The 22,567-nt window shown below is 32.5% G+C and overlaps 1 protein-coding gene across 12 annotated transcripts in view; it reads left to right on the top strand.

Moving 5' to 3' along the window:
* The window catches only part of Uba6 (ubiquitin like modifier activating enzyme 6), a 127,639-nt gene that overhangs the window by 62,027 nt on the left and 43,045 nt on the right, over positions 1-22,567 (top strand). For 10 of the 12 annotated variants that reach the window (XR_013425796.1, XR_013425793.1, XR_013425792.1 and 7 more), the window contains exons 19-32: positions 4,298-4,479; positions 5,733-5,838; positions 7,561-7,650; positions 7,759-7,839; positions 8,533-8,661; positions 10,490-10,541; positions 10,779-10,842; positions 11,803-11,872; positions 13,283-13,354; positions 16,101-16,218; positions 17,231-17,424; positions 18,313-18,440; positions 19,306-19,393; positions 20,330-20,424. Coding sequence is in view for 6 of the 12 variants with exons in the window: in XM_078021349.1 (XP_077877475.1) it covers positions 4,298-4,479; positions 5,733-5,838; positions 7,561-7,650; positions 7,759-7,839; positions 8,533-8,661; positions 10,490-10,541; positions 10,779-10,842; positions 11,803-11,872; positions 13,283-13,354; positions 16,101-16,218; positions 17,231-17,424; positions 18,313-18,440; positions 19,306-19,393; positions 20,330-20,424 (1,469 nt within the window). In the remaining 6 variants the exon portion in view is untranslated. The remainder of the gene's footprint in view (positions 1-4,297; positions 4,480-5,732; positions 5,839-7,560; positions 7,651-7,758; positions 7,840-8,532; positions 8,662-10,489; positions 10,542-10,778; positions 10,843-11,802; positions 11,873-13,282; positions 13,355-16,100; positions 16,219-17,230; positions 17,425-18,312; positions 18,441-19,305; positions 19,394-20,329; positions 20,425-22,567) is intronic. The other 2 variants (XM_078021352.1, XM_078021351.1) reach the window with 2 other exon arrangements.

Raw genomic sequence — 22,567 nt, 5'->3', positions numbered from 1 at the left:
TCAAACTGGGCAAATCATATGACGTAAGAAATTTATCGATATCTTCACTATCTTATATTTTATTGGAATATAGGTTTCAACATAATTCCGAATTATCTTCTGTATTTCTGTAGTGTCCGTTGTGATATTGCCTTTTTCATCCCGTATGTCAGTAATTTGAGTTCTCTCTCTTCTTCTCTTCATGAGCATGGCTAAGGGTCTGTCGGTCTTATTTTTTTTTTTTCAAAGAACCAACTTTTAGTTTTATCAATTTTTTCAATGTTTTTTTTTGTTTGTTTGTTTCAATTTCGTTGATTTCCACTCTCATTTTAATTATTTCTTGCCTTCTGCTACCTTTGCTGTTGTTTTTCTCCTCTTCTAGGGTTTTGAGATGAAGTGTGAGTTCATTTATTTGTTGTTTTTTTCTTTTTTTGAGTAATGAACTCCAGGCGATGAATTTCCCTCTTAAAACTGCTTTCATTGTGTCCCATAGATTCCGATATGTTGTGTCTGTATTTTCATTTATCTCTAAGAATTTTTTGATTTCCTCCTTTATGCCTTCTGTAACCCATTGATCATTTAGTAACCTATTATTCATTTTCCAGGTGATGCAGGATTTTTCCTTTTATCATTGATTTCCAGTTTTATTTTGTTATGATCAGATAAAATGCATGGTATTATCTCCATACCTTTATATTTACTAAGAGTTGCTGTATGGCATAATATATGGTCTATCTTTGAGAAGGATCCATGTGTTGCTGAGAAGAACATGTATCCACTTGATGATGGTTGATATATTCTATATATGTCGGTTAAGTCTAGGTTATTGATTGTGTTATTGAATTCTATAGTTTCTTTATTCAGCTTTTGTCTGGAAGATCTGTCCAATGGAGAGAGCAGTGTGTTGAAGTCACCCATAATTATTGTGTTGTGGTCTATTTGACTCTTGAACTTGAGGACAGTTTGTTTTATGAACTTTGCAGTACCATTGTTTGGTGCATACATATTGATAATTGTTATGTCTTGTTGGTGGATGGTTCCTTTTAACAGTATATAGTGTCCTTCTTTATCCCTTTTGATTAACTTAGGTTTGAAGTTGATTTTATTTGATATGAGTATGGCCACTCCTGCTTGCTTCCGAGGGCCATGTGAGTGGTATGATTTTTTCCAACCTTTCACCTTTAGCCTGTGTATGTCTTTTCCTATCATATGAGTCTCCTGAAGGCAGCATATTGTTGGATTTGTTTTTTTAATCCAGGTTGCTAGCCTATGTCTCTTGATTGGTGAATTTAAGCCATTAACATCTAAGATTACTATTGACATATGGTTTGTACTTCCAGTCATGTTTATTTATTTATTTATTTTTATTTGGCTAGTTTTTCCTTTTTGGTTAATTTTTTTTTTCTTCCCTTTACTATGTTACCTCCCACTTTTAGTTTTGGGTGCTGTTTTTCATTTTTCTTCTTGTAGTGTTTTGCTCAAAATGCCTTGCAGTGCTGGTTTTCTGGCTGCGAATTCTTTTAACTTTTGTTTATTGTGAAATATTTTAATTTCATTGTCAAATCTGAAGCTTAATTTTGCTGGATACAGTATTCTTGGTTGGAATCCATTATTTTTCAGTGTTTGAAATATGTTGTTCCAGGATCTTCTCGCTTTCAATATCTTTGATGAAAAATCAGCCATTAACCTAATTGGTTTATCCCTGAATGTAATCTGCCTCTTTTCTCTCGTAGCTTTTAATATTCTCTCCTTGTTCTGTATCTTGGATATCTTCATAATTATGTGTCTTGGAGTTGGTCTATTACAGTTTTGTATGTTTGGGGTCCTGTAGGTTTCCAGGATTTGGAAATCCATTCCATCTTTTATATCTGGGAAGTTTTCTAAGATTTTTTCATTTAATAGCTTGTTCATTCCTTTGGTTTGAACCTCTACACCTTCTTCTATCCCAATGACTCTCAAGTTTTTTTTTATAACATCCCATATCTCTTGGATAGATTGCTCGTGATTTCTTAGGATCCTTTCTGTGTTGACTATATTCTTTTCAAGTTGATAAACTTTGTCTTCATTATCTGATGTTCTGATTTCTATTTGATCTAGTCTCTTTGTAATATTCTTATTTGAGTTTTTAATTTGGTTTATGGTTTCCTGCATTTCTAGGATTACTGTTTGATTTTTTTTTTAATCTCTATCTTCTGGTAGAGCTCATTCTTTGCCATTTGAATTTGCTTATTTAATTCGTTTTCAAAGTATACTTTCATTGTTTGGACTTGCTGTCTAAAGTCTTCTCTAAGATTCCATTCCATCTGAGTTAGGTATGCCTTGAGTTCTTTCTCTATTTTTCAGATGCCTCTAGGTTCTCCTGTGAATTTAAGTTGTCCTGCATTGTTTGTAATCCTTTTTTCCCTTGTTTTTTCATGGTGCTCACGTTACTTTCCAACTCTGTTTGACTGCTGTGTTTCTGTTTTCTTTAAATTTGTTTTGGTTTTTATAGTTCCAATATCTCTCCTTTGTGTTGGGAGACAATGTTTAGAGATGTTGGATTTAATTGTGAATTAAGGTAAATTCATTAGTTTCATTAAAGGCCTACAGATTTTGATGGCATATAGAGAATTAAGGTTTGAACTTAGCATTTTATGTTGAGGTCGGGCGATTTGATGGTATGGAGGTGAATATATGTTAGCTTCTTTGGGGGGTTGCTCAGATGCAGGTGGATATTAACAAGAGAATAGACAGGAGTAATTGGGGGTAGTTAAGGGCTTAGGCGCACTATAGACCGATTCGTAGTATTCATCTGTTTGCATTTAGTAAGTTGTATATAATCTGGGTGATCATGCTTAAGAAGAAAGATGGGGAAATGGTTAGGAAGCAAACCAAGAAAGAAAGAGGGAGAGAGGAAAGAAAAAGAAAAGAATAGAAAAGAAAAAGAAATGATAAAAAAAATAAAATGCGGTAAAATAAAAATTACAATTAAATATATAATTTAAAAGTAGAAAAAAATTAAAATTAAAAAATTTTAAAAAGGGAAAGAAAACAAGGGGGGGCACTGTTAGTCTTCTATTTTCTTCATTTCCAGTAGGTGGCGCTATGCCTTCTAGGCCAAGATTTTACCCTTCGGCTGTAGGAAACAATCCATGTGAGGTCGCTCCCTCCTCCCCCCTCTGGTGTTTCTCAAAACCTGTTAGCTTAGGTTTATTCCTGGTCTCTAGTCACTTTGCTTCTCCTGCCAGCCAGGCCTTTCCTAGTGTGATACCTCTCAGCAGTTCAAGCTACACTCTGGGCCTGCAGTTTCCTGGAAGTGGAGCACGGCTATAGGAAAACGGCACTTAATTGTTTTGATTCCCTTCCCCCCCCCCCCCAGAGCTGGCGAGACAGGTTTCGTTTTCGCCACTGGTGGGAGGGGAGAGTTGGAAGTCAGGTACTTTTACCTTTCCCCATGCCTCTATTCACACTCACTCTGTTAATCACGCCCCTGGAAAGCCGGGGAGAGATTTTATGCGATTTCCCCACTGTATGGGAGATGGTCTAAATGACACAGACCTGTTCTATCGCTGCTGCAATCTGTCTTAAACTGGCGATGGTCACGTCTACTCTCCAAGATGGTGGCCTCTGGCTTCCTCGGTGGGCTGTCCGGTGTTGAGGACAGAACTGGACCGCTTCCTTCCCCATCTTAAACCCAGAACTCAGCCCCAAGCACAGTGAGGGCACAGCCGGCAGGAGCCCACAGAATCTGCAGCACCGTTCCTGTGCGTTCCTGGCTCGCCGTTTCTAGGGATGCTGTTTCCCAGCGCACCCCAGTCTCTAGTAGTCGGGAGGGCCACCGATCAAACAGCCTGAATATCCGGGCATAAGGTTCACTCGTGGTTGAGCCCCCGTAATCGATCCTTGGGCGATGGAAATCCTTCCTCTAGGTTTCGGTGTATCCCAATTTTGCTGGAAATTCCTAAAAAGATAGCTTTTGACCGTTCTAACTCGTTTTTCACCTGCGCAGTGACGCAGTACACGGGGGTGATACACTCTATCCGCCGCCATCTCGAGCATAATCTTAACTATTATTTTATTTTAAGAATTCTAAACCACTGAACCATGAAATAAAGGATCTTTAGATTTTTTTCATTAATGTGTATATTATTTGGACTAAGGTGCATTATTAAATATAGTGAGTACAGTAACTATAATTATCACAAACCAAAAATGAAAATGTCTCATTGCTTTACTTTCACCTTATATATCTTTTTACAAGAAATTAAAATGTGTAAGTTCATAGTTTATCTTTTTCGTTTAACATTATTTCTTCTGTTTGTATTTGTTATTTGTTTAGAAACCTAAAAGCTATACCGCTGCTGATGCAACTATGAAAATAAATCCTCAGTTAAAGATAGATGCACACCTGAACAAAGTATGTCCGGCCACTGAGACCATTTACAATGATGAGTTTTATACTAAACAAGATATAATTATTACAGCATTAGATAATGTGGAAGCCAGGAGATATGTAGACAGGTAGGTTCTTATTCAGGTTCATGAAGAATTATCTTTCATGTTTACTTCTATTTCTCACACCTACTTATTGAAAAATTACAAATTTTCTGATTATTCTTTATGTTCTATAGTACTCATCAAACCCAAACTGTCTGATGATTTCCCATTATACTTAGAATAAAATTGAAAAGTGGAACTAGTCTAAATGTCTTTCATGCAGTAACTGCCTCTCGTCCACCACACTAGTGTAAAATATACCCAGGCATTTTGGTTCCTCTTACTTATTCTAGTTACAGGTATATTCTTTCAGTTCTGACAAGGCCTTTAGTTCCCCTGACCCCCAATTTTTTCTCCAGTGAGTGGGGTAGAACCCAGGGCCTGAAGCATTAGGGAAAATGCTCTACCACTGAGCTACATCCCCAGCCCATAGCTTCAGCACTTTTTTTTCCCCCCAAACCTCAGGAAGTTGATGTTTATCTTTCTCCAAAACTCCTGTCACTGAATTTGCCTATCACTTTTCAGTTTAAGTTTTTTCCTCATTCTGTTTTAGCCTAAATGTCTGTCTTAAAACTGACTTTCTCCCCAATATACTTTTTTCCTTTTTATTTAGTGTTTATTGCCTCAGTAAGTCATTCTTAGAAACCATTTATTTTTTATCACTGTATTTTTAGTGTCCAACAGATGATATCATTCAGTAAATGTTTATGAAATAAGTAGATGAATGAATGATTATACATGTGTAAACCTTACATAGTCTTTCTTACATAATTATATGACTCCTTAATGTTGGGATGCTAGAGCAGATAATAGGAAAATTTTATCAGTCAAAAAATGTAGTGAAAAGATTGTGGTCTTAAGCAAAAAACACACACAAAAAATATTAAAATGTGGACAATGTGGGTAATGTAAGTATGGAGAAGAAAATTGATACTGTTTGAGATAAAGCAAATATTGAGAATATATAGTGGGATAGCACTTGTTGTCAGAAAATAATCAAAGAATAAATAGAAAGCAACAGAAGAAAGGATAAGTTAAGAATTAATCTAGAGATAAAAACCAACACAGCCCAAGACTTAGTGGTGGTAGTAGAAGGGAGAAACAAAAATGACTAGAAAGAGCAACAGAATTTGCATGCATGACAGGTCTGGGAAGTAGAAATTTTCAGTGGGGTTTTTTGGTGTTTATACATTTTGTTTCCTAATATATTCAGAAAAAGGTATCAATATGCAAAATGGCCACTGTGTTTTTTACAAAAATATTATATTTTCAAACAGCCGTTGCTTAGCAAATCTACGGCCTCTCTTAGATTCTGGAACAATGGGCACTAAGGGACACACTGAAGTTATTATTCCTCACTTGACTGAATCTTATAATAGTCATGTAAGTGATCAACACTTTGAAATAAATGTTTTCTTTATATATCATTGGTTTTTGTCTTCATCACAAGTCAGCAAATTTGATTTAGCTTTCTTAATCCTTCTGTTTTTGCTCTGCCAGCTTTGTCTGTACCTCTATACGTGGCATTTCTAAAAATGATAACTGAATTTTTTCAAAGTCATCAGAATTTTGTATCTAGTTTTCCTGTAGTAGTATTTGTGTGTATACTATTTATTTCTGAAAGCCTCTATTTAGTTTTCTAACAATTTTGGAGTTTAAGATTGCTTGATAAGAAAATTAAACTTTTAGATTGAGAATTGAGCTATCAACAAAGACAAAATTATTTTCATCTGCTGGTCCTTTAATTTTTATTATATTATACATTAGCTGGTATCTAAGGAATAAAGAAGGCAAGGATAGTCATTGTACATTTGTGTCTAATGTTTATTCTCCTCAGGAATTTATACCTATCCTACTTTGTCAGAAATAACCTGTGAAACTTAATAAGAGTACAGACCCTGGTGATCCACCCAAAATCTAACTGAAGAATCAGATTCTTAATAGGTGGGGTCTAGCTGTCTGTGTGCATATATTTTTATATAATGATGTAAGTGTAAGTTTTAAAACCCCATAAATAATTTTGAGATACTGCCAAAGTTCAAACGACTGGTCTCGGAAATAAAGCTTTACAATTTAAAAAGATCCACTCAGGTTAAAAAAAAAAAAAGTGAAAAAATAATATTCTTGAAGCATCAGTATCCCTTTATTTAATGGGTATATTTGGTTTCTAAATTTTTAAAATTTTTGTAAGGACATGTTTTTCCATGTCCTTTCATGAAATCAGAAGTTTATATGTAATGAAAATGTTACAAAATTCAGAAGTTTAATTTGAATAAGATTAGATGGGAAAAAAATCATAATATGCTGATGTCATTGTAAAATTTCCAATATAAATCTCTCCTAAACCTTTTCCTCTTATTTTGGCTTCAAACTCTTGAGAACCAGAATGTAATACTCTCCTGTCTTCATTCTTTAATTTATAAAATATTTAGTAGTGTTTTATAAGTCAAAAAACTCAAATCCAAATCTCTAAGTAAAAAAGAGACCAAGTGAGTCTCTTTTTTAGATTTTAGATTGGTTAAATGAATAAGCCTCGCCTACCTGTTCCCTATAATAAAGATTTCTTCAGTGCTCCTTTATCTACATGAGATAACAGCTTTTGCCATTTATTTAAGACACACTTTTGTAAGAAACTATACCATTTATTTAAGATACACTTTCTGTAAGAAACTATACCACTCATCCTTGGTTCCAAGTATTTTTCTCCATAGAGAGACTTATACTACCCTAGGACTCAAGGTACTATATTTTGGATTCTTGAATTACTTTTCAATGTAGGCGGCAGTAGTGTTCTGAAATTTTAAATCTTACCTTTATCTGAAAAAAAAAAAATGAGCTATGTGTGATTATATGCTGTGTGTACTACATGGTATACCAAATGATAGCACAGATGACAAAATAATAAAGTATTCATGTTTGTGATTCCTTTGCTATCAACAAATAGGTTAAATGTCAAAAGAATTAATTTTAATTATGTAAGAGAAAATATTAAAATGTATGCTTGTACATGATTTTTTTATTTTTATATTGATCTTAAGACTCAATTAAATCCATAAAAATTTATCGCTGCTTTTCTTAAGTATCTTTTGTCATGTGTTATAATAGCGAGATCCCCCAGAAGAGGAAATACCATTTTGTACCCTAAAATCCTTTCCAGCTGCTATCGAACACACTATACAGTGGGCAAGAGATAAGGTAAAAGTTTCTTTTTCAGACAGTTTACCTTCTTTGAAGTGAGAATGTGATATATCCAACTTTAAAAAAAGATTTGTATGTGGAACATTTTTCTGTTCTCCATTACAGTTTGAGAGTTCCTTTTCACACAAGCCTTCATTGTTTAACAAATTTTGGCAAACCTATCTATCGGCAGAAGAAGTCTTACAGGTAAAATTAATGCATTTTAATACAAACTTAACATTTTGTGTCATTATAATCTTAATTTCAAGTTACCTGTCTTACCTCCATAAAGAATGGTTAAAACATTAGTGTTGTACATAAAAATTAAAAACCATACATGAGGAATCTTGAAATTATGTCACAGATGACCTTATTTTAGTTTGATTGAACTATATGAAATTGTCAATGTTTAACTGTGTTTGATCCGCAATAATGATAATAAGAGCAACAAATAATAAAAGGACTTGCTAAGCTCTTAGGGGAAAAATTGAGGAAGTTTTAGTGAAAATGTTTGGAGTAAACAGTAATCTCAGACTTAACTGCTCTCATGATAAGGGCAACTTCAAAGATGTTTCCTTGTATTCCTTAATCATATACTACTGAAAAGTCAGCTTTTTATAAATATTATTAATAGAATTCTTTGTACTCTAAGTACATATGTAGTAATAATAACATAGCTAGGAAAACACCTATCTTGCGAGAGTTAAGTTTTTCTATGTAATCTCCTACCATTCTCTTCCTATAAAAGATAAATTAAAAGAAAGAGGCAGAAGAGAAAGGTAGAGACAAGGAACTTGAGATGAAAAATAGAATAAAAACATTTAACAGAGATTTAGAAAGTGTATGTATGTGTTTTTAATTTGAAGTATATTCGTGTTTTCTTTTTCTCTTCCATTCTAGAAAATACAAAGTGGGCAGAGTTTAGAAGGCTGTTTTCAAGTCATTAAGTTACTTACTAGAAGACCTAGAAATTGGTCCCAGTGTGTAGAATTAGCAAGATTAAAGTTTGAAAAATATTTTAACCATAAGGTAAGTAAGCATTCTGGGACATTAAGGAAAAGTCTGACCTTGACTCAACTAGTTATTTCTAAATTAATTTTATTGACCTCAAATGTCTACTAATTTTTTTTTTTTTTTTTTTTTTTTTTTTTTTTTGGTCAAGCTTTTCAGAAATTAGTAACAGTGGGACTTGGTGACACACACCTATAATCTCAGTTGCTCCGGAGGCTGAGGCAGGAGGATCCCAAGTTCAAAGCCAGCCTCAGTAACTTATCAAGGCCCTATGCAACTCAGTGAGACCCCGTCTCTAAATAAAATACAAAAAAGAGCTATGGATGTACCTTGTGGTTAAGCGCCCCTGAATTCAATTCCTGGTACCAAAAAAAAAAATAAGCAAGAACGAGAGCACACACTAATTTCTCTTTCAATGTTACTCATTGGAGAAAGCATTTAAATTCCACTCATTGGCTTTTCTATTATGCATTTAACTGATTCTGTCTCCTTGTATTCAAAGTTGTGTTTCAGGTAGTTTTTTTTTCTAGGGAATAAGGAATATATTTGCCTGTAGTCTAAAAGAAGTTTGTAATAGAAGCAAAAGTGAGAAAATAAGAGATCTTCCGTCAGAAATTTTTGTCACAACTTTAACCTTTCCAATCATATTTGAGAAACACAATTTATATCTATTACCTCAAATGTAAATTGAGGATAATAAATTATCCTCATAGTATAGTATCTGATACTTAGGGGGGGACTGCGAATCAAATAAGTTAATACAGTTGAAATATTTAGAACGGCACATGGCACATGAGTAATCACTAAATATTACCTATTCTTACTTGCAATTACATACAGTTACTAGAATGTTTACTGTAACTCTCTTTAGTCTCTCCCTCTCTTTGGTCTCTTACCTATAAGAATATAAAGTAAGTTCACCTTTTTTGAAAAAAAAAAAATCTTTGATTTTATTTGTCTTTTAACTTCCTTCATGCCTTTGCTTCTTAGAAAAAATGGTTTAATCACCCAATGATTAAATGTGACTTCTTTCCCAGATACTCTTCAAATTGTTCTTACCACCATTGTCAGTGCCCTCTTTGTTTTAGAATTTTTTAAAAACTTCTTTTAGTTCTTATTTTCTGTGGGTTTTTTTTTTAGCTTTTTTTTTATATGGAAAAACTTTAATCTCATAAATGTGAAGGAAATAATATAATGAACCCACTGTATCATAGTCATTTATCTTTCACCTCAGCTTAATCATTATCAATTTACAGATAATTTTGTTTCATCTATATTTCCATTCACATTCTCCCCTAGATGATTTTGAAGCAAATCCCAAATATTTTATCTCAAAATACTGTGGACTGTTACTTGTTATTTGTTGTAAGGATTAGCTCTTTATAAAATACAAAGTGATATGTAAAATATGCCACCATTTTTATAATAGTGAATGAAGTAATGTACAGTTGTGTTTGCTAAAGATATTTAGAAAAAGGTTTTGATAAAAAATGACAATAGAGGTTTTTTCCAGGTATCGGGAGTAATGACAGGAAAATGGACAAACAATATACAGATGACTGGGAACTTCACGATATACCTTTTAATGTTTTTTGATTCATGAAGCATATTTATATATATATATATTAACACATAGAAATGTTTAATTTTAATTTAAAAATTTAGTTGCTATCCTGGCTGATACCTATAATCCTAATGACTCAAGGGATTTAGCTCAGTGGTAAATTGCCCTGGAGTTCATTCCCCGGTACAATCAATCAATCAATCGATCAGTAGGTTCTCATGTACTGTTGAAGGTTTCTTTAGTTCATGTTTTTTGTTTTTGTTGTTTTACTTTTTTCTTTAGGCTCTTCAGCTTCTTCACTGTTTTCCTCTGGACACACGATTAAAAGATGGCAGTAAGTGTAACCCAAGTGTCAAGAAGAAATTTTTTTTTTTGTATAAAGAGAGTCTCCTTTCATCTTATTCCCCTTCTCCCTTTTTATAAATTTTTTTTTTAGTTTTTTATTTTTTTATCCCCCTCACATCATCATACATGTATTTTGTATAACGACGAGGGAAGGAGAAATTTTTAACATAACTTAGTACTAAACTGTCAGCATATATTGAAAATAATATTTGAATCTTTTTGTTAGGTTTATTTTGGCAGTCACCAAAGAGACCACCTTCTCCAATAAAATTTGATTTGAATGAACCTTTGTAAGTATTTATATCAATTTGAACTGTGTACATTTCTTAATTGCAAGGGCTTCAATGTTAAATGATTGCATAAGCAAATTATTAACAAGTAATTCTGACCACAACTTTTCACTTCACATAAATGTAAATCCATTTACTCACATGGTAAACAACTTCATTATTTATATCTACTATAATGTAAAACCAAAATCATCTCATTAACTTTCTCAATAAAAAACATAAACTGATAATAAGTGTTTTATACTTAATAAAGCTGAGAATTTTTAATTATATGGAGGAAGCAGCAGTTATTACTGAGTATCTCCCTAAATAATTTCAAATAAATTTTCAAAGGAATTGGTCTCATTTCTGGATGTACTATATTAATGCACATTAGATCACATTTATTTATATATTTTTATTAAACACTTATCTTGCCTTCACTAATCTTCCTTTCTACAAATAGCTCTTTGCTAAATTTTCTCATCCAGTACTTGTAGACCTCCAGTCACCTTATCCTGCTTCTCTATAAAGTTTAACCTTTTTTGTTTTTAAACAGTCTCTTTTTTAGATTGAACCTGATGTATACTCTTGAATACCTGGTATATAATATTTTCCTAGGAATTAAAATGAATTTTCTTCCACAGGTTTAAATTTTCTACTTCTCACCATTCACTCCTTTCCTCAAAGTAGTCATGATAACTACCTGAATATTATTACTGTTCAGTGTTTTTAAGAATAAACATTTAGGGCTGTGGTTGTAGCTCAGTGGTAGAGCCCTCTCTAGCTCTTGTGCAACACTGGGTTCAATCCTCAGAACCACATAAAAATAAATAAAGGTATCGTGTCCATCTACAACTAAAAAAAATTTTTTAAATAAATATTTAATATTTTTTCTTTTATAATTTTGGCAGTTTTGTTCTAAACTGGAATTTTATTAAAACTGCATTCAGACTTTGCTTTAATTTTTTATTTCAAAAGGCACCTCAGTTTCCTTCAGAATGCTGCAAAACTATATGCTACAGTATATTGTGTTCCATTTTTAGAAAAGGTAAGATATTTTTCAACCCCTAACAATTAGATGTAAAACCAGGTTAAAATTAGTTAATTGAATCAAAATGTGTTTTTACAAGAATCATTCTTTTTAAAAAAAGCTTTTGTTGTATTGTCCATTCTAACATAGCAGAAGTACATTGCAGTATTACTAAATTGAAGAAAATTGAATTTTACTTTCTGAATTTGCATATGAAACAGTTATTATAAAAGCAGTCATACTTTATTTTTAAAATATTTCTAATCTGTTATTCTATTCTAAAAAGCTAAAATGAGCCATTTCATAGCAATTTTAAATACTCTTAGAGATTCTCTTTATTAATTATTTTTTACTTATTGTAATATTAACTTACATGTTTCCAGAAATCTAAAAACCCTCCCCTGTATTGAACTTTCTTACCCTTATCAGTATAGTCACTGTCCTAGACATCATGTTTGTTGACTCATATCCAAAGGATCACATATAATCTTGCGAGACAAGTGTGCATTGGTTGATTTTTCTTCGCAAATGCATATTAGAGCTAAATAAATTGCTATACTCTCACATAGGCCAAATAAAGAAATATGAACTGGATCCACATTATACTGAATATATATATATTTATAATAGGCAATTTTGGATCCAGGTAAAATTGCCTATTATAAATCCAATCATTTTTAGTTAATATATATAAAATATATCACAAATGTCTAATAGCAATAACAGCATTTTATTTTTTACAAAAAATATGGCAGCTATTTTATAAGAGTAGTAATTGACCTCAGAAGCAGTATATTCATGCCTATAATCCTAGTGACTCAGGAGGCTGTAGCAGGAAGATCTGAAGTTCAAGGCTGACAACTTAAGTGAGAACCCTAGCAACTTATCAAGACACTCTCTGAATAAAAAGGTTTGGGGATATAGCTCAGTGGTAAAGTGCCCCTGAGTTCAATCCCTTGTACCAAAAAGAAAGAAAAGCCTTGTGTCCAAGCAGCTTTTTAATACTATGAATATGGCTCCAAAAACCTTAAATTGATCTAAGTTCATCTTTAGTCATTTGAATATTTTGTTTTTCAAAGTGTGAAGTTCATTTGCTTATCTGTTGAACAGAATGTTGTGCAAGGGACTTTGTAAAAACATTGGTGCTAAAAATAATAAAGGTAATCCTTTTTTAAAAATCTTCAAAAAGAGCTAAAATTTCAGGTTTGCTGACAGATAAGTACTTTTTCACCCTAGTCTCTTCTCCCCCTATAGCCATTATGGGTGATAATTTTATAAAAATAAACCTAAGTGTCTCAAATGGATATAGCCTAAATATTTCAGATGGTAAATTATTCACAATTTGGGTAAAGGACTTTTTGGATGTTTTTAGCTTTAGAATTCAGAATTAGAGAATTATGTTTGTTTATTGCTTTTTTAAAAAAACAGGACTTGTCAACAGAAGCCCTTTTGAGTATTCTTTCAGAAGTAAAGATTCAGGAATTCAAACCTTCCAACAAGGTAAATTTAGAAATTAATTCATTTAACAATAGACTCATGGACTTTTGTTCGTATCAAGTTCCATTCTAAACCTGGAGAATACTACAATAAACCCTTACAGATGTTATATTTCAGTGGGACAGAGATGTACCATATGAAATGCCAATAAACATATAATAATATTAGTATAGACAGAAATGCTAAGAAAAAATCAATAGGGGAAAGAAATTAGAAAAGCTAGATATTTTGTGTTTTACTTTGAGATAAGAAGCTAGTGGATGATTTTTAAGCAGAGGAATAACAATATGTTAAAAGGATAAATGACTATAAGAATGAATGTTAAGACACACAGAAAAGCAGGAAAAGCTGTTCAAAAGTTCTTGTAAGAACACACAGGCAAGAGATAATGGTTTGAATAAGTGTAGTAGGTTACTGGTTGGGAAAGAATTGGATTCTCTATATAATTTACTGTAGTTCTGAGAGGATTTCTAAGGGATTTAGAGTGGAATGTGAGAGAAAAAAAGATTACATTCTTGGTTGAAATTAGAAGTAAGCTTAGTTGTTCAGAGTTAAGGAGATAAGAAGATAAAGGAAGTTAGTACAGAGAAAAGAAGGTATGAAATCATTGCCCAGCAGAGTGGAAAAGTCTCTTAATTTAAAATGTAATAAAATTGCAAGAAAACCCTGAAGACCCACTGTGCTTAACATATTCTACTAAATATTGGTGGAGAAAAAGATTTTTACCATTTTTCAGTTACATTTAGCTGTTGGGGTACTATTATACTGTAGCATACATGGAAAATTGGATATAACTAAGACTGTAATTTTGTTTATCAAATATGCTAGGGTGCTGGGGCTGGGAATATGGTTCAGTGGTAGAGCACTTGCCTAGCAAGCACAAGGTCTTGCATTTGATTGCCAGCATCACAAAAACAAACAAATGGAGCTGGGGCTGTAGCTAAGCGGCAGAGTGGTTGCCTAGCATGTATGAGGCACTAGGTATAATCCTTAGCACAACATAAAAATAAATAAACAAAGACATTCTGTCCATCTACAACTACAAAAAACCTTTAAAAAAGGGGGAGGTGGCGTTGTAGCTCAGTGGTAGAGCACTTGCCTTGCATGCTTGGCCCTGGGTTAAATCCTCAGCACCACATAAAGGTAAATAAATAAAAATAAAGATATTGTGTCCATCTACAGCTAAAAACGTATTTTAAAAACACAGAAAAGAAATATAATAACGATGGATCGTAAAATTTAGGCAACATAAATAGGAAAGTTTGAAAATATCAAAGCATTTTTCTTTTTCACAAATTTAGTGTGTGCATTTTTTGCATGCACTCTAAAAGTCATCCACTTTTACCCTTTAACTATATGAGATAAAGTGGAATAATGACTTTCTACAAAATTCAAGGAAGAATTAGTGTGTGCAGTCTTCCATTCTGCCTTTTACTTAGGAGGAAGTGAAGTCTTTTAGGCATTTGTGCTATATGAAATGTTCATGACATCTAGCCTGTAGAGAATAAAAGTACAATAAAGATTAGTAGAAATTTCAAATGAAGAAGTTTCCTAGCCCATGTTTCTCTCATGGATGAAACTAGACAGAAGCTAAGGAAACATGCTTCATTAACTTTACTGGCCTTTATTTCTCTTCCTTCAGTATACTGGCTTTCATTGCTTCTATGTGTATCGGAAATTCAAGGATAATAAATTTTCCTGAGCAGTTAAGCTATGATTTTAACATGAATTATAGTCTTTTTACAATTCTTTTAAGTAGTTCATATCAAAAGTATCAATTAGACATTCTGACATACAAAAGTTTCTGCTTTCTTGACTCTAACATGTTAAATATTTGTAATCTGTGAAAACATGAATTGGATGTATTTTTAAATGAGAAATAGTACTTTATTAAGTAATTATGAAACTAGTTTTTTATTTGAAACTATTCATATTCTATAGAATATTTAATAGTTTCTTAAGGATAATTATTTGTGATATATACCACTTTTAACATGATAAATTATTGTATTATGAAGAAAAATATTCTTTAGGAAAAAACCTTTTTTCAGCATTCAGTTTATATATTTTATATACTTTTATGTGTTATTTTATTCTTCAATTTCCTTTACTACATAAAACAGCTCTGCACTAAGGCAGTTGATTGAAAGTAGATTTGTCAGAATCAAAATTATTTTAATATTAACTTCATTTTAGTGTGAAATTTTAAAAGAACTACATAAGCTATTCAGTTAAAATATTTTTAACACCTAGTATGAAAAGATTTGTTCTAGATATATTGGAGGTCTCTCAGTGAACAAGATAAATAAAGAGCCCTATTCTCACACAATGTATATGCCCAGTGTGAGAAGAGAGATAATAACCTAAACAAAAATATAACCAGGCATGGTGACACGCACCTGTACCCAACTCTTGGAAGACTGAGGTAAGAGGAAGTTGAAAGATAGCTTGGGCAATTTAGCAAGATCCTATCTCAAAATAAAAAAATTTTAAAAGAGCCAGAGATATAACTCAATGGTAGAGTTCTGGCCTAGCATGCATGAGTACCATATACTGCATGCACTCGGTACCACAAAACAAATATATAAATACCAGTAGTACCAAGGGAATATGTAACATATGTTAAACCATAATGATTAATAATCTGATTAAAATACATGGAGGAAATATTTTTTCTTTCTGACCTATTTGAAAAAAACAGATAAATGATGCAGAAGGTGGTAATGTTAATAAATATGTCTATTTAAAGGTTGTTCAAACAGATGAAACCGCAAGGAAACCAGATCATGTTCCAATTAGTAGTGAAGATGAGAGGAATGCTATTTTCCAACTAGAAAAGGCTATTTCATCTAATGAAGCTACCAAAAGTAAGCAAAACTGTATATAAAAGATTTTTTTTCACAAAGCTCCATACCAAAGTTTGTAGGATTAAATAATAATAGTAGTAATATCAATCATATGAAAGTCACTATTCATCTTTCTCTGACTAAATTCATCATTTTCCCTACTATGATTCTACCTTCAGATGTTGAAATCTAATTCTCCAAATCACATTAACTGTTTTGTTGTAGCTCTTATTGTTTTAGTTATTCAGATAGTAAGCAGTCTAAAGAGATGAGCAAAGAACTCTTGTTTTTAAAATATTAAAAATTTAGGTTAATGGAGTCCTTATTGAGACTAATGTCTAGATAGACCCATTTAAATCACTTTAGAATAAAGAATCATACAGAATTCTTTTTATTCTCTGTAATTACTGTCCGGGAATATAAACTGACCTGAACATCTTTACTGAATGGTCTTACATATTAAAATACAGGAAAACAGAACTTTCAGTTTTTTAAACACAGAACCATTTGCTCTTATGTTTAGGCTTCCTAACTATCTTTTGTTACATAAACCAGTGGTTCCAAGACTTTTGGGATTCTGTGTATGCACCAGTAAAATTTCAGAAAAAATAATTTAGAATAATCACTAGAATAACTGGAAATCTTCCAAAAAGATACATATTTTTACTTGACCAACTGACCCAAATAGTTGTCAGAGGGAAAATGTCCCAGGGTAGGATTTATGGAGTAAATTTTTAATAAGATCAGATATTGATGTTTTTATTATAAGCCATTTGGCAACAGATATGTGGTCTTTAGCTTTCTTATTTTGCTTTTTACTAGAAAGGGGTTTGAGAGAGAAAAACTTCTAGTTTTGTGGTACTAAAGCCATTAATTTCTTTTTATATTCTCTATATAACTTCAATTGTTTGGATTTTTCTTATATTTTTCAATCATTTAAAAATATAAAAGCAAATCTTTAATATATATATATATATATATCAATAACTTTACCACTTACTGAGAATTTTGTTCTTCTGTTCACTATGATTAGGTGACCTTCAGATGGCAGTGCTTTCATTTGAAAAAGATGATGATAGTAATGGACACATAGATTTCATCACAGCTGCATCCAATCTTCGTGCCAAAATGTATAGCATTGAACCAGCTGACCGTTTCAAAACAAAGCGCATAGCTGGTAAAATTATACCAGCTATAGCTACATCCACTGCTACGGTTTCTGGCTTGGTACGTTTATTCTTCAAATAAAAATGTTTCTTTTTCATTGCCTGTTTCCGTTGTAGCCCCAGATAGTCACTCAGATGTTAGAGATGGTAGAATAAATATTGTGTCTTGCAATTAAAATTCTCAAGATTTTTTTGAATACACAATAATCTACACTTTGAGGTTTTATGTGTATAAACATTTTAACATAAAAAATGGCTTAGAAGAGATTATGATCAGTCATCATTGTGTCCTCCATATACAACAGGTATTCTTGAATAAAATGAACTTTCCTATCTTTAAATAATTCAGAATCTTTAGTATGCCCTAGTTATTATACTATTTTATTATTATTCTCAAAATATTTTTCCAAATAATGTAGTTAATTATCTGCCCCTATATTGAGTGATTTTAGACTGATATATTTTTTGAGTTCTGTCATCTGTTTTCAGAATAAGAATATTCCATAGTCAAATTAATATTTTTAAATAATTTTGCTTATAAGGAATAGATTGAAAATTAACAAATAAAATATACTAAAAATGTAGAGGCCTAAAAATATGAAATTACAGGTGGAGTACACCTGTAATAGCAGAGGCTCTGGAAACTGAGACAGGAGGATTTCGAGTTCAAAGTGAGCTTCAGCATGTCAAGGCGCTAAGCAACTCAGACCCTGTCTTTAAATAAAATACAAAATAGGGCTGGGAATATGGCTCAGTGGTCGAGTGCTCCTGAGTTCAATCCCTGGTATCCACCCACCAAAAAAAGAAAGAAATTCATTACTCCTGTCTTATAGCTGCTTTTACTCATTACAAAGAAGTACTTGAACTTGGGAAAACCGAGTAGATCCAATTATAGTCACATGAATATTTTTAGGCTATTTATATAATCAAATCACCTTCTTTCATCTAGGTTGCCTTGGAGATGATCAAAGTAACTGGTGGCTATCCTTTTGAAGCTTACAAAAATTGTTTCCTTAACTTAGCCCTTCCAATTATAGTATTTACAGAGACGTCAGAAGTAAGAAAGACTGATATCAGGTATGTATGAAGGAAAAGAATGAAATAATATATTCTGAATGAAATAATAGATTCTATCATTTCAAAGGGAAAATACTGGTTTCACCTCTCTTTCTGATATATAAATCCTTGTCATCACTTCAAGACCAGATCAAACCTTACCTTCATGAATCATTTCTGACTAAACTAGCCAGAAAACTCTCACAGCACTTGCTCTGTCACACAATTTAGCATTGTACTTTATGGTTTCATCTTACTGCCTAACCTACATAAATTAGAAGGCACTCTGGTGTCTGTGGGTCCTTAGGTTTAGAATCTAATTCCACAAGCTTGTGACAATGAAAAACAATAACCTCCATTTTTCACATTTTAGGTTGACAATAACCAAAGACTTAAAAAAAAAAAATCGTAGCAAAGATGGTCAAAAGTAAGCACTGTTACACTTTGCTGATGAGAATACAAAATAGTATTAGTACATAACAGAAATATGGCCCTGTATTTCATATTTGCAAATATATTTGTACACATCTTAAATTATATATATGCAAGATAATCATTCTAGTATTGTTTATAATAGCCAATGATTAGAACAACTCAAATGTCTGGTAATAAGGGTCTGGAACATCCACACAATGAAACCTGTCTAGCTGTTAAAAACGACAGCCAGCATTCTCTTAAGTGAAACATACTGATTTGTAATAGAACACTGAAAGGGTCAACAAGGTACAGATAAAAGTGATTACCTGATGTTATAGGAAATAAGTGGTGGACTATTTTAGCAATTATATTTTTTCTTTTTAATGGACTGCAGGAGGTGTTGTTGTTATTATTATTATTATTATTATTGAAGGGAAGAAAATTTAAATGTTTCTGTTTTTTGCAACAGAAATGGAATATCATTTACAATTTGGGACAGATGGACTGTACATGGAAAAGAAGATTTCACACTCTTGGATTTCATAAATGCAGTTAAAGTGAGATACTTTTTATTCTTTTAGTTTATTAGTAGCTTTGAGTCTAGTAGTCCCTTCTTATTCAGGTATTTCAAGACCCTCAGTGGATGCCTGAAACTACAAACAACACTGAACTCTTCATCTATTGTTTAATTTATAAATTAGGTACAATAAAGATTAACAATGATAATAGTAAAATAGAACAATTATTATAAGGGCTTGGGTTTTGGCTCAGTGGTAGAGCACTTGCCTAGCATGCTTGAGGCACTAGGTTTGATCCTCAGCACCACATAAATATAAAATAAAGGTATTGTATACACCTAAAACTAAAAAATAAATATTTTTTAAAAATAGAACAATTATAATATATACTATAATGAAAATGTCTTTTTTTCAAAATGCTTTTTTGTACAGTAGATCTTAGTAACCTTGGCATAGGATTTTTTATTTCCTTATGAATTATAGAATTTTTACTGTTTCACTTGAAGCATTTTATAGCTTGTCTTTGGCATGTCTGAATTGCCAGCATCAATATTATTGCACATTGAGGCTCCTTATTATATAAAATAAGGGTTATTTGAACACTAGTATTGCAGCAAACGATATGATAACCAGGACACCTACTAAGCACCTAGTGAGTGGGTAGCACTCTACAACAGGTATATGCTGAACCAAAGGATGATTCCAGTCCTGAATGAGTTAGAGCAGAACAGCTTGGGGTTTCATCATGGTACTGAACACAATTTAAAACTTTTTTCTGGATTTTTTTATTTAATATTTTCAAACTATGGTCAACTTTAGAAAACAAAATCATGGATTAGTGGGACAACTAAGTTTTATCCCTAGCTTTACTGGAAGTTACAAATATTATTTATCATAAGCTTGTTCTCTTTTTACTGGTAATGTAACATTTTTACTCAAGTATTTCATTTTTCCCTCTTGGGTGTTCACTTTTAGGAGAAGTATGGAATTGAGCCAACAATGGTGGTACAAGGAGTAAAAATGCTCTATGTTCCTGTAATGCCTGGTCATGCAAAAAGATTAAAGTTAACGTAAGTATTAGGCATACACAAAAGAGTCAAAACATAAGCTGGATACAGATTGAAAAATTAAATATAGAACATTTTGAAATCCATATAAAAGCATTACTTTTGTCTAATGACATTGGTAAAGACAGGGAATCTGCCAGGGGAAAGCCAATAATCTCTCAGAAGAAAATCATGGGGTTACAGTACCTTTGTAAAGTTTTTGTAGATCAATCAGGTTTTTAGCTAACAGACTTAGAAACTTGATATAGTCAATACACTAAGTAAAAGTAGATCCATCTCAGTGGAAATGCAGTGATGACTGGGATCATGAGACTGAAGTATAAAACAAAAATGCCAAACTGGCCATAGTGGCATATATGTCTAATCCCAGCTACTCAGGAGGCTGAGGTAGAAGGATTGCAAGTTTCAGCCAGCTTGGGCAATTTATCAAGAACTTATCTCAAAAAAGAGCTGAAGATACAACTCAGTGATAGAGTACTTGCCTAGTATATGTAATACCTGGTTTCAATGCCCAGTACTGAAAGAAAAAAGAAGAAAAGAACATGCCATTTAGTTTTATTCCTTTATTTGACATGTTTTTATTAAAGGTATGCAGTGTGTGCCAGGTTCTGCTCTAAGCATTAGATTTACAGCAGTAAACAAAGCAGAGTCCCTTCCTACACAAGTGTGTCAGATGATAAATCATCTATGAAGAAAATTTAAAAAAAAAAAAAGGAAAGGAAATGTGGAAAGTAGGATTTTGAGTTGAAGTTAGTCTAGATTTTCCCTGTGCCACTCATATTCTCACTTTGTAAGATGGCATAAGAGCAGAGAGAGAAAAGGGAGGGAGGAAGGGAGGGAGAACCAAAAAAGCTGAGGTTTTAAAAATAGTCTGCAAGGTCCCAAATGATCTGGTTCTTAGTTTTCCCCCTAACTTACTTTCCTATTTTTCTTGTTCATGATATTACAGATACCCTGGCCTCCTTACTTTTCCATGATTACCCTAGCCATGGTCCAGCATGGGACCTTTGTTCTAGTTACTCCCCCTTATTATCATTCTTTGTGAGATGGAGAACTGGCTTATTCTCACCTTTGGTCTTTGTATTTCCTAAAAAATCTTTTCTCAACCATATTTAATACTATAACCTGTGCTAACTCCAATCTAGTGTGCCCAACCCCCTTTTTCCTACTTTTTCGTTTTTATATAGCACTAATAATTGTCTTATGGCTACTGTAAATTTTGCTTATATCCATTATTTATCTTGTGTCTTCTCCTCACACCCACACTACAATATAAATATCACAAGGACAGAAATCTTTGTTTTATCTGGTCATTTTTTTATCTTAAGCACTTAGACCAATATCTAACATATAATAAGTATCAATGCATATTTGTCATGAATCAATGAATATCTACATGATGGTTTTCTTTAACATACCTGTGAGTTGTAACTATGTTTATCAATTAAGGTTAATATAATCATCCTAATTATTTTTACCTATAAAAACAAAATTAGTATATTAGCTAAGGCATTAACTTACCTTATTGTTTTTCATCAGGATCTCAAAGTGACTTTTGAATAAATTCAGAGTAGTATTTAGAATTCTTTTGTTAAATGCTACCAAGACATGAGTGGATATGTTGTGAAGTATATTGACTAATGGAATTTAAAATTTGCTTCAAATAAGAAAAATTGAGAATTGACAAAGTATCTCCAGCATGATGGGCTTTTGAACAATATTTCTTATTACATTGTTCATTTAGCAGATAGTTGAGTTACCTATCAAGCATCTGGACACTTTAGGTCACTCAGTGATGTTATGGCTCAGAGCATGAGGTTAGCTTTAGAAAAGCCTGGGTTCACATTGCTTATACAGCTACTTACTTGTTTTGATTACATAGTTCAGAGTCTGGCTTGAAGTTGGTACCATTATCTGATAATATTTTTTTAATTTTTTTTTTAGTTGTCTTGAATCTTTATTTATTTTTTTGTGGTGCTGACAATCAAACCCAGAGCCTTACACATGCTAGGCAAGCGTTCTACCACTGAGCCACAACCCCAGCCCACTGAGCCACAACCCCAGCCCCTGATGGATAATATTAGACAACAGAACAACATCAGACTTATATTTTAAGAGAATTCTGGCAACTGTATAGAGGTGAGGG

This window comes from Ictidomys tridecemlineatus, chromosome 9 (genome assembly GCF_052094955.1).
Source record: "Ictidomys tridecemlineatus isolate mIctTri1 chromosome 9, mIctTri1.hap1, whole genome shotgun sequence".
Taxonomy (NCBI): domain Eukaryota; kingdom Metazoa; phylum Chordata; class Mammalia; order Rodentia; family Sciuridae; genus Ictidomys; species Ictidomys tridecemlineatus.
This window is presented reverse-complemented; position numbering and strand designations above follow the sequence as displayed.